Genomic DNA, 14101 nt, shown 5'->3' with positions numbered 1-14101 from the left:
GGGTTGGCAACAGAAAGGTTGCAACAACAGCGCCGGATTTTAGTGGTGGTGTGTTAGGGCAAAGTACGTAAGGAGCACTAAAACGGCAGTGTGCAAGTGAACTGAGCAGACTATGATAGTGTAAAATGGGCAATCTCTGATTTCCAAACAAGGCAAATTGTTAGGGCTCGGTTATGTGATGCGGGCGAGGCAAGTGCGTTGACACTGTCCAAAATGATGATGAACTACTAAACTCGCGGCAAAATCATATCACTGAAGAGTAATAGTTGTAGGAAGAAAATCCGCAGTGACAGTTCCCACCGAGCATTAAAGCAGATTAACACCCAGAACCGTTGTGCGACTGCGGTGCAAGTGATGGAGGAACTCAAACAGTAATTCCAACAGCCTGTGTTAACAACCACAATCCGCCGCAAGCTATATGACATGGACATGCGGAGCCGGGTTGCACAGGCAACTGCTGATGAGGGAACAACGCTTTAGCACGACACCAATGGAGTCGCTTACATGCAATATAGGTTGCTGATAACGTGTGATATGGTCGGATGAGTCATTATTCACCTTATTTCAAACCACGGGTAATTTTTATATGTAACAGACGCTTAAAGAAGCATATGATCAGCAATGTCTCCGCCCAACTGTGAAACATGGTGGCGGTTTTGTGACACTTTGGACAGCAATATTCTGTTTTTCAGTGGCGGTTTTGTGACGCTTTGGACAGCAATATTCTGTTTTTCAGTGAGTCCTGCGCTGACGCTTACCGGTCGCATCACTGCCCGTGATTATAACGCCATTTTAGGGAACCATGTGCATCCAAAGGTTCTGATGTTTCCGTATTCCATGTTGATAAATGCGCCCATCCACACACCTGAAGTTGTTGCTACATGGTTTGAGGAATATTGGAATGAAGTGGAACACCTCTTCTGACCAGCCCAAGCTTCGAAGGTAAACGTAATTGAACATGGGTGATTCGTTTTGGAGACACGAATCCGGCACAGATTTTCTTCTTCATTCTCTCTCTCACGGAACTAAATCAACCCTGCATGCAGAATGATGTAATTTCTACTTGCTGCCAATCTCAGCCTCCACGACTCCATTCCACGTCGTATCAGAGCTGTTCGGAGGGCAAAAGATGATCCAACGCCGTATTAATCTGGTAAGTTGCCCTTTTTTCAGTTTTTTGCATTAAATTGATAAGGTATATATATATATATATATCATATTATATCTAAATAGAATAATTTTCACAAAGCTTTCGTGGTGCATATTTCATTAATTGCAGGAAGGGGTGTTAAATTCAGTCCTTCATTCTTGACTGATTGTAAAGCCAAGTATTGGTAATGATTCGGAAACCTCAGAAAAATATATGCCGTATTCCACCAAAATCGATTCGTATTCCGCTTGAAACTTGTGTTCTCTCAATGTTTCAAACTGGAAGTTCTTAAAGAGTGAAGATTTAATGCGCTCAAGTGCATCCGGTACATGAAAAGAACTTAGGCTTATTGGTACTGTATTCTCCAATAATGTCTCACGCTGGAAACCACAAAAGAATTCCTAGTTGTAAGAGCTCAAGTTCAGATCCAGCGCAAATCATTCAAAATGGATTTTCATTATCTGTAATTAAAGTGTCGTGTTAAAGCTGCTGTTACGTACTGTCACCTGCGCGATACCTCGTCAATTTCATCCATTGTTAGTAACGAAATCTTGAAACTATATTTCAACTGAGTCAATCCATTCAAAAGTGTGCAGGAAGATTACTGTCAAGGACTTGTCGCTGCCTCTTTCCATATTCAGCTAGTTCGTCACGTAACTGCCTATACTTGTGTTAATTTGCATAATCGCTAAACGCACGTCTGTTGTCTGATAACCAGTGATTACAAGGAGTATCGCAAAGTTTTAATTATCCCCATAGGTTATTGAGCGATTTTGATGTAGCTTGACCTGTGTAGATATCAAACCATTACATGTATTACTTAGAGAAAATTATTCTTGTATGTCATTTATAGGTGACACTAGTTGTCAGTAAGGTGCAAGATGGAGGAGATAGAAACTCGTAATGTGATTAAGTTTCTTTATTTGAAGGGTTACAGCGCCTGCCAAATTCATGCTGAAATGAAACTATGTGTGTGTATATATAATGGTGATATCCCATCCTATGACGCTATCGTGAGATGGAAGAGGAATTCTGAAACGAATTACGTGTCACTAACAGATGAGACCATCAGTCACAGACGACGCCACAGTGAAGAAGATCGAAAAGCTGATCCTGAAAGCCCGGCAAATAATCATCCATAACTTCATGCAGCAAAGTGGACACAGGGTAGTGTGTGGAAAATAATTCATGAACTGCGTATGTCTAAGGCGTCAGCACGTTGGACTTTGCGTTTGTTAACTTCTCTTCAAAGACAAACACAATCACTTGTTAAATGTTTTGCAGCAAGATGAGAAAGATTTTTTTTTCCTATCTGATAACTATGCACGAATGTTGGATTTATCTATATGATCTTCAGACAAAAGAGAGCAGAGTGGAAGCACTCCTCCTCACCTCCCTTCAAAGAGGTAAAGGTACAAATGTGTGCCGGTAAGGCCATGCTGTCGTTTTTTAAAGACTGTCTTGGACTCATCCGTATAGATAAAGTTTAGAAGGGTGGTACTGTCACTGTCACGTAATACTACTCAGTACTGAGAAAGTTATGATATGCTGTTAAGCAAGAACATCGCGGTATGCTTACCAAAGGGATCCATATTCTTGCGGTCAGTTCATCCGCTCATGCGTTCCAAGCAATGTCAGTGAAAGCTGCTAGATGTAGCTTTGAAATATTGCTGCAGTCGCCATATTCTCCTGATCTGCCACTAGGTACTTCATTCTGTCCCCACAATGAAGAGTCTACTTCGTGGTCGCAATTTTGACAATACAGATGACGTCATAATGAAAGTGGAACAGTGGTTTTTTGTGCAATTTGCAGAGTTCTACAATGTCGACCTCGACAGATCAAAAAATAATGGGAAAAATGTGTAACTCTGCACGGAGACTATGTAAAAAAGTCTTAAGAAAGGACATAAAACTCAGCATTCTGTCTCTGTTAGTTCATAGTTATAATTAAAACTTTCCGATACCTCCTTGTATATTTTATAGGCCCATTTGTTCTGGTAAGTGAAACTAGCGACACCAAGAAATGGTCAAGTGATTTTTTATTGTATCATGTTACTGCTAAAGGACTTAATCGTGGAACGTTCAACTGCAAGATTTTATTTCATTTCTCTCAATACACGACTCATGGTACTGTGACTAAGTTACTTTTCTTTACCAATAATTATTAAATTTGTAACCTTTTGTTGACGTCGCTTCACTTAGCATTTGTGAATAAACTTCATTGCCTTCATTGTCACGAAATTTTAGGTTTGAATCCAGTACCTCGGATCAGAGTGTCTGATCGCTATATTTTCGAAATTCGAAGACAAACAAAGAAAAGGTTAAATGCCTATCACGAAACTAAAATATGAGGGTCATGTCATAAGTCATGGCAACGGGGACACATGGAAAATAGATTGGAAAACTTATGCCAGGTAATGTCGAGTGGTCCCACCAGGTGTTGTATCTGAGTATAGCTACATGTCTGAGCTTGCCCCGAAGGTCAGTAAGTAAGCGACAGTGGTCCGGAATGGATGTCACGAAGAGTGAACAACGTGCGTATGTGAAAGTAGTATTTCTCCGCTGCAGCAATGCACGAAAATGCCACACAGAACTGCGGGAAGCACTAGGTGCGCGTGCTCTGCCCTATCGAACAGTGGCGAGATGGATAGTGGCTTTCAAACGGGGCAGAGTATCTACTACTGATCTGCCGCACTGTGGACGTCCTGTGTCCGCGGACAAGGATGTACAGGTGATGGTGCTGGAACAGTAGTTATGCGATGATAAGCACTGGAGACAGCGCAAACAGGAATTCCGGCAAAGACAGTGCACCGCATTTTACAAGTGGATTTAAACATGCGGAAAGTTTGTACAAAGTGGGTGCGACATCAATTAAGTGAAATACAGAAGTGGATTCGCTAGGGAACATGTCACGTCAATCTGGAGAGATTTCAGGAAGAAAAGGATGCCATGTTGTAACGCATAATTGCAGTTGATGAAACATTGGGGCATGCATATGAACCAGAGCTCAAGCAGCAGTGCAGTGGAGTTACTGCAGAAACAGAAGTTTCGACCAAACCTTTCACCAACAAAAGGCATGGTCATCTTGGTATATGAATGTCAAGGTGTCCTTGTGTGTCATCCAGTGTGTGAGGAAATCACTAAATGCCATTATTACAAGTATTTTTAGTGACGTGCAGTATGTACCAAACGGATGGAATTTTCGAACATGACATTATTCTACACGATAACGCAACAGCATATACAGCAGATAGTGTGAAGTCTTTTATAGCGGTGGGGATGAGAGTTTCTTCCACATCCATATTCATCTGATCTTAGTCCATGCATTATGATCTGGTCCCGAAAGTGAAATAGCTATTGCATGGAAAACGTTTTACTAACAAACCAGACATTGTGACAGCATTTTGGCACAAAATAGCTCACGTCAGTTCTTCATATAAAGCAGATTGTATTCAACGCGCCTTCCTCTTCGCTGGCAACGGACCGTCGATGAGCTTGGAGACTACTTCGAAGGTTCCTAAACATGCAGGGTCATTTGCGAAACCTGACTGTGTACGATTGTAAAGTCAGTGTAAGTAGTTTTGTGTAACCTTTGCTCATACGATTAGAAACCAATGTTGTCCGATTGCCTGTGTTTTGCTTGTTACCCAAGAGGACCTCCTTGATCCAGCCTTCCTATGGTAAGGTCATTTGACAGCCCGTGCCATAAGACTTCCAATGTATATCTTTGATTTGCCCTATTCGAAAGAAAGAAAGAAAATAGTTGCTGTGACTTACGACTTAACCCTCGTATTTAGTCGCCTAACCTGACATTTATCTCATCGTTTCCAGATGTAAGGACAAGACTTGAAAAATCACGTGTAACAGGTCTCCATGGTGTCTGAAAATATAGGTTTGGTCCGTAGATCAGAAGAAAATCTTTCAAACACTACCAAAGGGTCACGCTTACCGGAAGGAATTGCTTCCCTGTATATGTGGATCCATTGTCGCATCCGCTTGGTCCCAACTTGGCTTCACTTTAGCAATATAGGTAGTCTACCTACAAATATTTTCACATGCTACTTCCTGGGTATTTGACCATCAAGATCTACCTAATACGCTACCATTGGTGACTTCAGCTTTAATATGAGCAATTAAACTGCGTACTTCAGCTGATTTCGTCCTGAGAAGACGTCAAATATCTGTACAGGAAACTTCATTACAAGCTAACTGAGCATTCGAATATATCTCTAAAGCGAATATATCTTGTAAAGCGTGAACAAAAAATAGGTAGACTGGAAAGCCGCATCTGCACAATGAAACAGGCATGCCATTTGACCAGACTGTAAACACGAGCAGATGCTCGGCGTTTCTGTCTACCTCTAGGCCACAACTGTCCGTTTGAAACTTTAGTATTCATAATATCACGAAAGGAAAAAGAAGTGGTGGCAGAACTCATTTCACACTACGAAAATGAAGCAGGTTCACTAAGTTCAAATGCTTCATTTTCGCGACGGTGTTCCAAAAAGCAGATACACCGAGCGATCTCCAAGTTCGAAGCTATCCAGCAGAGAAGTTACCGCAAACAAACTGGTTGTCCAGCCATGAAATCAGGACCGAAGATGATTGCGAAAGTGCAGTTGTTGTTTCAAAGGGACCCATCGATGTCGACTCGCCGTGTTGTAGTGAAGTTGAAGCTGAGGCAGTCAACTCTGCAGTTTATAAAGCAGAATAAGTTGAGAATTAAGGCATATGTAAAGAAAACTGCACCCAAGTACATCAATGATCAGGAGGAGCATGCGAAGTCAGGGTGCCGTTACTTTTACCAAATATCTCTGCGCAAAGGCCTCGTAGAGGATGATGAGACCTACGTGGCTCGGAAGCCAGATGAAGTTCCAGGAAGAAGGTATTTCCATGCCTCGGATCCAGCAGCGCCTCCCCCCCCAAAAAAAAAAAAACAAAAAAAAGAAGAAGAGGTGGAGCCTAGCGAGGGGACAGTTTCGGAGCCCTGTATATCTGAAAGCACCATCATCGTCAGCGTGTACCTCTCGGAATGTTTGAAGAAGAGAATGATTCTTTTCTTATCCGGACGCCGAAGAGAAAAAGTTTTGTTTTGGCCGGACCTTACTACGTCGCACTACACCAACAACGCTGTTGAGTTTCTTCGTACTGAAGGCATCCCCTTCTTTGAGAAAGCAAAGAACCCGTTTAATGTAGCCCAAGTGTGGACCATAGACGTATTTTGGGCCTTATGTAAACAGAAGTATGCTGAATGTCCCCACAGAGTCAAAAATCTTCTTGTATTTATGCATATTTGGAAATCTCCCAGCCAAGAAGTTGCTTGAACTACAGGATTCGACCTGATACGGAAGGGGATACATAATCTGCGGGAAATTGGGTACAAAGGCATCCAGAACGCCACCCTTGTTTATAAATTTTGTACGGAGTCTTAATTCTCATATACTGTCCCAGTTGGAAATAAATTTCAAAAATACATTTCAGTCCTTATAGTTTTTCTAGTCTACCAACTTCTTGTTCACCCTTTACAAGGATTTTATAAGATGATGGACATTGCCAGTGATAGCTGCGGTAAACTTTAAAATTGCATAGCAATATTGACCTCTTTTTTTCTCATTAAATTTTGGCGGTTATAAATTTAATAACCTTGTTTTCTCTATCTTCCCCGGCGCTTTTAACTGATATTCTGTATCACCTACAGTGTGGTTGCAATGCACAGCAACTACCACGATGAAGTCTTACAGGCTGTAACTATGCAGGTTCTGACAAGTAAACCTTACGTTTGGGTGAATCGAGTTGCTGACTGAGACACATATGAGAAAGTAGTACTAAATGAGTTCAGTATTTCAGTGAAGTTGTAGGTGCGAAGCTCCAGGGGTTTAGGAGATACAGCTACCAGAACATCACATGGAAGTACAGAATATTCTTCATACAATTGGAGGTAAAAGCCCTGTAAGACCTCTTGTAACGACAAAAGATGAATAACAAATATATGGGTACATATTAGGACAAGGGGGAAGTCATATAGTAGGGGTATACCTGACGGCGGCCATCTTGAAGTCCGCCATTTTGAATTAAGGTAAAGTTTCTGAAATATGAATAGGGTCATGTGATACATGATTTAAGGCTCAAATTAAATCAAAAGAACAATGGTGACGTTAAATTTGATCTACGCGCAATTGGTAAAAAGTTACAGGGAAACTAAATATTAATCCAGCATAAGTATTAGTAACCCACCTTGTAAATTTTGTGTTAATGATAATAATTAAATAAAAAGCAGGTGGATAAATAGGTTTATGGTAAGAGTTGCCTTGATGGCGGCCATGTTCAAATCGGCCATTTTGAATCAGACAAAATTTTTAAACAAAACGCATAACATTGACACCTTATTAATAGCAACTTTTACCATAAATACCAACGGTACAACAATTTTTGCTTTATCATTAACCAGCACAAAATTAAATGGGAATAGAGTAATGCAATAGATTACTTCGGGCTAGAATGCTGGTTAATGATAAAGCAAAAATTGTTATACCGTTGGATTTATGGTAAAATGTGCTATTAATAAGGTGTCAATGTTATGCGTTTTGTTTAAAACTTTTGTCTGATTCAAAATGGCGGATTTGAACATGTCAACCATCAATTCAACTCTTACCATAGACCTAATATTTATCCACCTTCTTTTTATTTAATTATTATCATTAACACAAAATTTGCAAAGTGGGGTAAAGGACTAATACTTATGCTGCAACAATATTTAATTTCCCTGTAACTTTTTAGCAATTGCGCGTAAATCAAAACTAACGTCACCATTGTTCTTCTGATTACATTTGAGCGTTAAATCATGTATTACATGACCCTATTCCTATTTTAAAAACTTTACCTTAATTCAAAATGGCGGATTTCAAGATGGCCGCCGTCAGGTATACCCCTACTATATGACTTCCCCCTTGTCCTAATATGTACCCATATATTTCTTATTCACCTTTTGTCGTTACAAGAGGTCTTACAGGGCTTTTACCTCCAACTGTATGAAGAATATTCTGTACTTCCATGTGATGTTCTGGTAGCTGTATCTCCTAAACCCCTGGAGCTTCGCACCTACAACTTCACTGAATTACTGACCGCATTTAGTACTACTTTCTCATATGTGTCTCAGTCAGCAACTCGATTCACCCAAACGTAAGGTTTACTTGTGAGAACGTCTCTTTTGTTACTCAGGTTCTTTAAATTGATTGTGAATACTATTTGTAGGCAGTAGCGATTGTATTTTATAAAATGCATATGATTTTAGTTGTGCATTTCTGTTTTATTTTTCAGCACCAGAAGTAATTGACAATGAAAAATATACTTTTAGTCCTGACTGGTTCAGTTTTGGATGCCTAATTTACGAAATGATTGAAGGACAGGCACCTTTCAGGGCACGAAAGGAGAAAGTAAGTTTGATGTAATTTGAATCTTTATTATAGGCTAAATGAAAAAGAAAAGTTTTTGACACTTATTTGCTGAATTAAAATATTTTCCTTTGTATCAGTATTTTAAATTAATTCTAGTTTTCTGTTCAATTAAATTAGTCTTTCTTTATAAATTTGCATACAGTATTATCGACCCTGATGTAATATTTAATCAGTTTTACCCGGGTTATCTTCATGAATTGTTAAAATTCACTGCTACACGACACAGTGGGGCAGTGGTAGAGCGCTTATCTCTAGTACCTGGAGTCTCTGATTCGGTCCTCAGACAAATAGGTTTGTGGTGGACAACATCGTGTCCGTGGGTTTTCTTCGGGTTCTCCCGTGTCCTCCCATGTTTTCATTCCATCGATTCTTCCATCATTCACTTGCATTCAGTTGACCTTAACTTAAAAGGGACCTTAAACTGGAATATTAAATTAGATTAATTTTCTTTATTCAAAATTCACTGCTTGAGAAGAGATGTAACTGAGCATGCTTACTTTCATAGTAATGGTACAGCAAGTAAAAAGATAAACGTTTCACGAACCTGGTTTTGAATCCGCGACTGAATGCAGCACTCACTCTGAAGTTAAAATTGGAATATTTCTGAATATTTAGGATATTTATTATTCGAAATTTCTCTCCATTATTTGATTTGAAATAAACGGTTCCTGGAGTCTTATCATTTTTGATATTATTACATGTCTTTGAAGGGTCGGTGAAGTAAATACTGTGCTCATCATACACCAACGATGTTAACCGTTGTCCAGATATATATATATATATATATATATATATATATATATATATATATATATATATATATATATATATATATATATATATATATATATATATATGATATAAATCTAAGGATTATTTATTCTAAAATTAAAGTTTGTTTATGACTTGAACAAGTATGGCGAAAAATTATTTTCAGACTTGAGACCATACAGAAAAATATCTACGTACGGAGGAAATTTTTAATAGTGGATGGTAACTACGTTGTAAAGAACGGCAATGTGTATACTTTTAGAGTAGTTATTATGTTGCGATTAAAATTAAAATAAATAAACATAAATTTTTATTTGAAGATGCTGTCTAGTCATTTTTTCTCCAATTGTAAACTTGCATATGTAAATCATCCCTCTTTGTCCCCATATTTGAATATCTCTGTGTCGTCCACTATGAACGCAGATAGCTTAGGATCAAACCTTTGGCTCTTGAAACCAAATGTAAGCGCTCTAGCAATGTGCTATCCTAACTCAATACGTTTATTGCTAAAAGCAGTGTCATTTTAGACTTTGTTGAGGTGGGGGATTCTCTGCCGACATAAGAGTTTCATTTTTTATATAAGTGTTTTACTATACATTTGATCAAGCAATATGTGTTTATCAAATTCAAGGGAAAGGGAATTACACCCTCCTGTCCTCTCCAAATGACACCCCTGGAACGTTTAGTTGCAATCACTGAAAAAAATGAAATCATTGAGTACTACTCATTTTGTCAGTACCCGCTCTGCATCCGCATTACAGACTTTGGGAAGCACAAATCTTACTGCTGTGATTGACAATTTCCATAGCGTCAATTTCCATTTCATAAGGAGCATCTGCCTAGCTTGAATATAGCCTTTGAAGAAGGGAAATAATGCAAATAAAGGCGTTTATGAAGCTATGGGAACATTTTGTGACAATTTGTTTTATTCAGGCTCTACAAAAGCATTTCAGAACAAACAAATGAGAGAGAGAGTTTCAGAGCTATAAAACTTGTAAACATGGTTCCTGTTTTTTCCGTGTGAATAGAAAGAGTATATTACGTCATACAGATTGCTTTAGACAAAGATAGGAGGAGGGCGGATTGGATTTGAATACCAGGAACAAGTAGTCGATCGAAACGTGTGTTTGTGAATGCATAAGCACACGGCGCAAGAGTTTGTTAGTAATTTGGACTTAAACTTTTTGTAACATTTTCTATGCTGAGTACTGTGCAGCTTAAGATAGAGTGGCTAGATTTTATTTCTGCTACAGTCAATTTTAGGTTTCGTAAGTTGTAGAGGTAGGATGTATGTTTCCACAAGTAATTGTGTTTAAACTGCTATTCTACATATTTTGAAACTTAGAAACTTTCATTATTTATATATGTGGTTGACAATACCAAAGTGTTTAGGAAATATTTTTTATTACATTATACAATTCTTGAATATAATTTATTCGAAATTTCAATAACAGTAGCTAGAGTGAGAACTCAAACGAACTAGTAACTATAAAAAATGAGCGCTGCCCTCATCGTTGACCAACCGTGTAACAAGGTTTTCTTTGTCCAGCAGTGATTTAAGTGTCATTAATTATTCAAAATCGTACAAAAAGTATTTTATCTTCCTTGTGGTCTGGAATATCACTGGACGTAAAAATGTGACTACCAAATTAATTAAATATGTTAAATTAGGAAACACGACGTGAAATGTCGACTTAACTATTTTTAAATACAAAATTATTATTTGTTGAACAAAACAATATATTTACTTTAAAAAACTAAATACTTGTGACAGTTTCGCCAACTAACTTTTCGGCTTCATCAGACACTATGATATACAGGAATAATGTACAATCTTGTATACAAACAACCGCTGAGACATCTTGCTTCTGATTGGCTTCTGGCGTACTATTTTGTACCAGTGATATCGAACATTTTTCCCTTTTAATTGTCTGTTAAGTGCTCCACTGAAAACAATCAAGTCAGTTCAAGTTGTTTATAAATAATGCAAGAATAAGTAATAAGTTTTGCAATATTGTCGTACGTGTGCTGTTTGCGGCGTGTATGTCACGTGACCGAAGCAGTTTAGTCCGTTGAATGTGCTTGCTTACGTGGGTATAGATAGTGAAAGTTTCTGCCTTGAAAGGTTGTGTGACAGGACAGTTGCAAGAAGCAACCAAGTCTAAATCGGGAAATTTTGCTTTACGAGTTAACTGGCTGCAGCGTCACAGAAGCAACGTGTAACATTTACTGTACGTAGGTTGAAGGGACAATTGCTCACCACACAGCAACTTTTACTTCGGTTGCGAGAATCTAGTCGATTAGCCAAGATCAGGTAGGCCAAAACAGTTAAATTCGGGTCATGCGCGGGGCCAAGAAAGAAAATCCAACAATTAGCACTTGGAGCTTGTCAGGTGAACTCAGTATCTCGGAGCTCTGGGAGCTGCCGAATTGTACTTCACAAATTCACCCGAGTTCAGCCACAGAGGCAAGAAGATGTATGCATCAAAGTTTTGTAAAATGCGCGTGATCTCGTATTTGAAGAAAACCATAGCGTACTGCGAATAGATAATATTTTTCCGAATGGTTAAAGTGCATAAGCAGTGGTAAATTAAAGCCCAGGTATTAGAATCTGTCCCAAACCAGATGTTTTAAACACAAGGTGGTGCTTAGCGTCTGGTGGAATTATGAGTGGATAATTCTCTATTGAATTTGTTCCGGAGGTCAAACAATAATGTCAACAAGTACTCCGAATAGGTCGAGCGGATGTATGCTGGTGTATGTACACACAGAAAACAATCTCCTGCAACAAACCAATGCAAAACCTCATACTTTTTGAACTAATCAAAATGAATTCCAGGAACGTAAGGAATTAAAATAATACCAACAGTCAGCATATTATCCGGGATGCATCCATGGATTATTGCTTGTTCCGATCCGTGGTTTACTTCCTGCGATCGCGATGCTTCAACAAAAATTAGCAGTGGAAGCTGTAGTACAGGATAGGAACTATTATCGGTATTATTGGGATATCGAAGAACTGGACGAAATTGTGGCTTCAGAAGGTGCAACAAGATTATCTTTTACTTTGAGTGGTAGACCACTTTCATTGTAACTTGAAGCATATAAAGCAAGCACTTGACCGAATTTTCGCAAAACGTCGACTCTTCCTTATATGCACATTTTATTCCTGGACGTGACTTGATTGTTTCTAATCTTTTCCTTTGTTATGGTAGAAGAGTGCAGAGTTAGATCGTTAATCATTATTTTACAAATCTATAAATGTCATAATTAATCTTGATAACATTTAATTTACAATTTCTACACTTTTCAAATAATATATGATTGATTTCAGGTAAAGAGAGAGGAAGTTGACAGAAGGGTTAAAGAAGATCCAGAAAAATATTCTCATAAATTTTCTGAAGAGGCAAAATGTTTATGTCAGCAGGTACGAGAAATAACTTTTCAGCTTAATAAATTCAAATATTGAGTTGTCTAATCATATAAAATTAAGGAAAAGTTTAAAAAAATTTTTATTTAAGGTAAATGTTGTTAGAGTTGAGGCGGTCAGAATTGAGTTCTGACAGCATTTGAGAGAGAAAAAACTATCATGTACTTTTCAGTTAATGGCGAGGAGATTATTTGCAAACCGCCGCCATAATCGAGATCTTTATTATTATGTCCAATGTGGGGATATCGTAGTTACTTATTACTGAAACTTGACTTCTTCTCTTACACACATACTAACTGTTAAGAGATCAAAGGTCAACTTTGATCGCACAGACCAGAGAAGGTACTTGTTCACTTCGATTGAATGGTGTACCTGATGGAAACTAGCCTCTGTGTTGGAGTGACTACCAGCTGGTGCCATAATCAACGTTACATGTTATTGTAATGCTCTACATAAATTTCACAATCGCATCAAAAACGGAGTACTAGGAGAATCGTTGAGCATTGGTTCGGCCCTAAACTGAAGGAGTGGCTATATTCAGGCTCAGTGGAACTGCTTTCATTGTGGAACAGTTATGTTATTCAATACACAGATATGAGGACTATCCGGAAAGTAACTCACGTTTAGGAAAAAAAAAAGTGAAAGTAGAAATTTTTTATTATATGTATTTTGAAACAACACTGTTACACTAGTTTTCATTATAGTCGCCGTACAAGTTTAGGTACCTATCATAGCGATGAAAAGCTTGTGAAGTCTATCATAAAAAGTTGCCGCTTGTTACTTCAACCATTCCTAAAGGTTTGCGTCACCATCAAAGTGCTGCTTGCTAGCCATGTCTTCGTGTGGTTAAACAAGTGGTAGTAACTTGGTGCGAGATGCGGGCTGTATGACGGATGGTGAAAAGCATCCCAATGAAAGGTCTGCAAAAGTTCCTGAGTGCTTGGGGCGTGCGTTGACAAACAGCAGGACTTTTGCACTGTTTTCCTAGGCGTTTGTTTTGAATTGCTCTTTGCAACTTCTGTAATGTTTCACAGTATTTTTAGTGGTAATTGTTGCATCGCGTCCCAAAAAGTCGACTACCAGTATATCTTTCCCATCCCAAAACACAGTAGTCGTAAGTTTTCTAGCAGATATGGTTGCAAGCATTTTTTATTTTATTTTATTTTTATTATTGTTTTTGTTCATTAATTTTTTGAGAGCTGGTGTGTCCCCACTTCATGGACTAGTTTTTTGTTTCACAATTAACATGCTTAACCTAAGTCTCGTTTCCAGTAACCATAGGATCAATAAAGGAAC

General features: G+C 38.4%; 1 protein-coding gene across 4 annotated transcripts in view; it reads left to right on the top strand.

The window, feature by feature from the left end:
• Gprk2 (G protein-coupled receptor kinase 2) overlaps positions 1 to 14101 on the top strand; it is a 93322-nt gene that overhangs the window by 45123 nt on the left and 34098 nt on the right. For all 4 annotated transcript variants that reach the window (XR_014127812.1, XM_081734285.1, XM_081734286.1 and 1 more), the window contains exons 9-10: positions 8468 to 8583; positions 12710 to 12802. Coding sequence is in view for 3 of the 4 variants with exons in the window: in XM_081734285.1 (XP_081590411.1) it covers positions 8468 to 8583; positions 12710 to 12802 (209 nt within the window). In the remaining variant the exon portion in view is untranslated. The remainder of the gene's footprint in view (positions 1 to 8467; positions 8584 to 12709; positions 12803 to 14101) is intronic.

Source organism: Thermobia domestica, chromosome 12 (assembly GCF_964235325.1).
Source record: "Thermobia domestica chromosome 12, izTheDome1.hap1.1, whole genome shotgun sequence".
NCBI lineage: Eukaryota > Metazoa > Arthropoda > Insecta > Zygentoma > Lepismatidae > Thermobia > Thermobia domestica.
The sequence above is the reverse complement of the archived record's forward strand: the minus strand, read 5'-3'. Positions and strand labels throughout refer to the sequence as shown.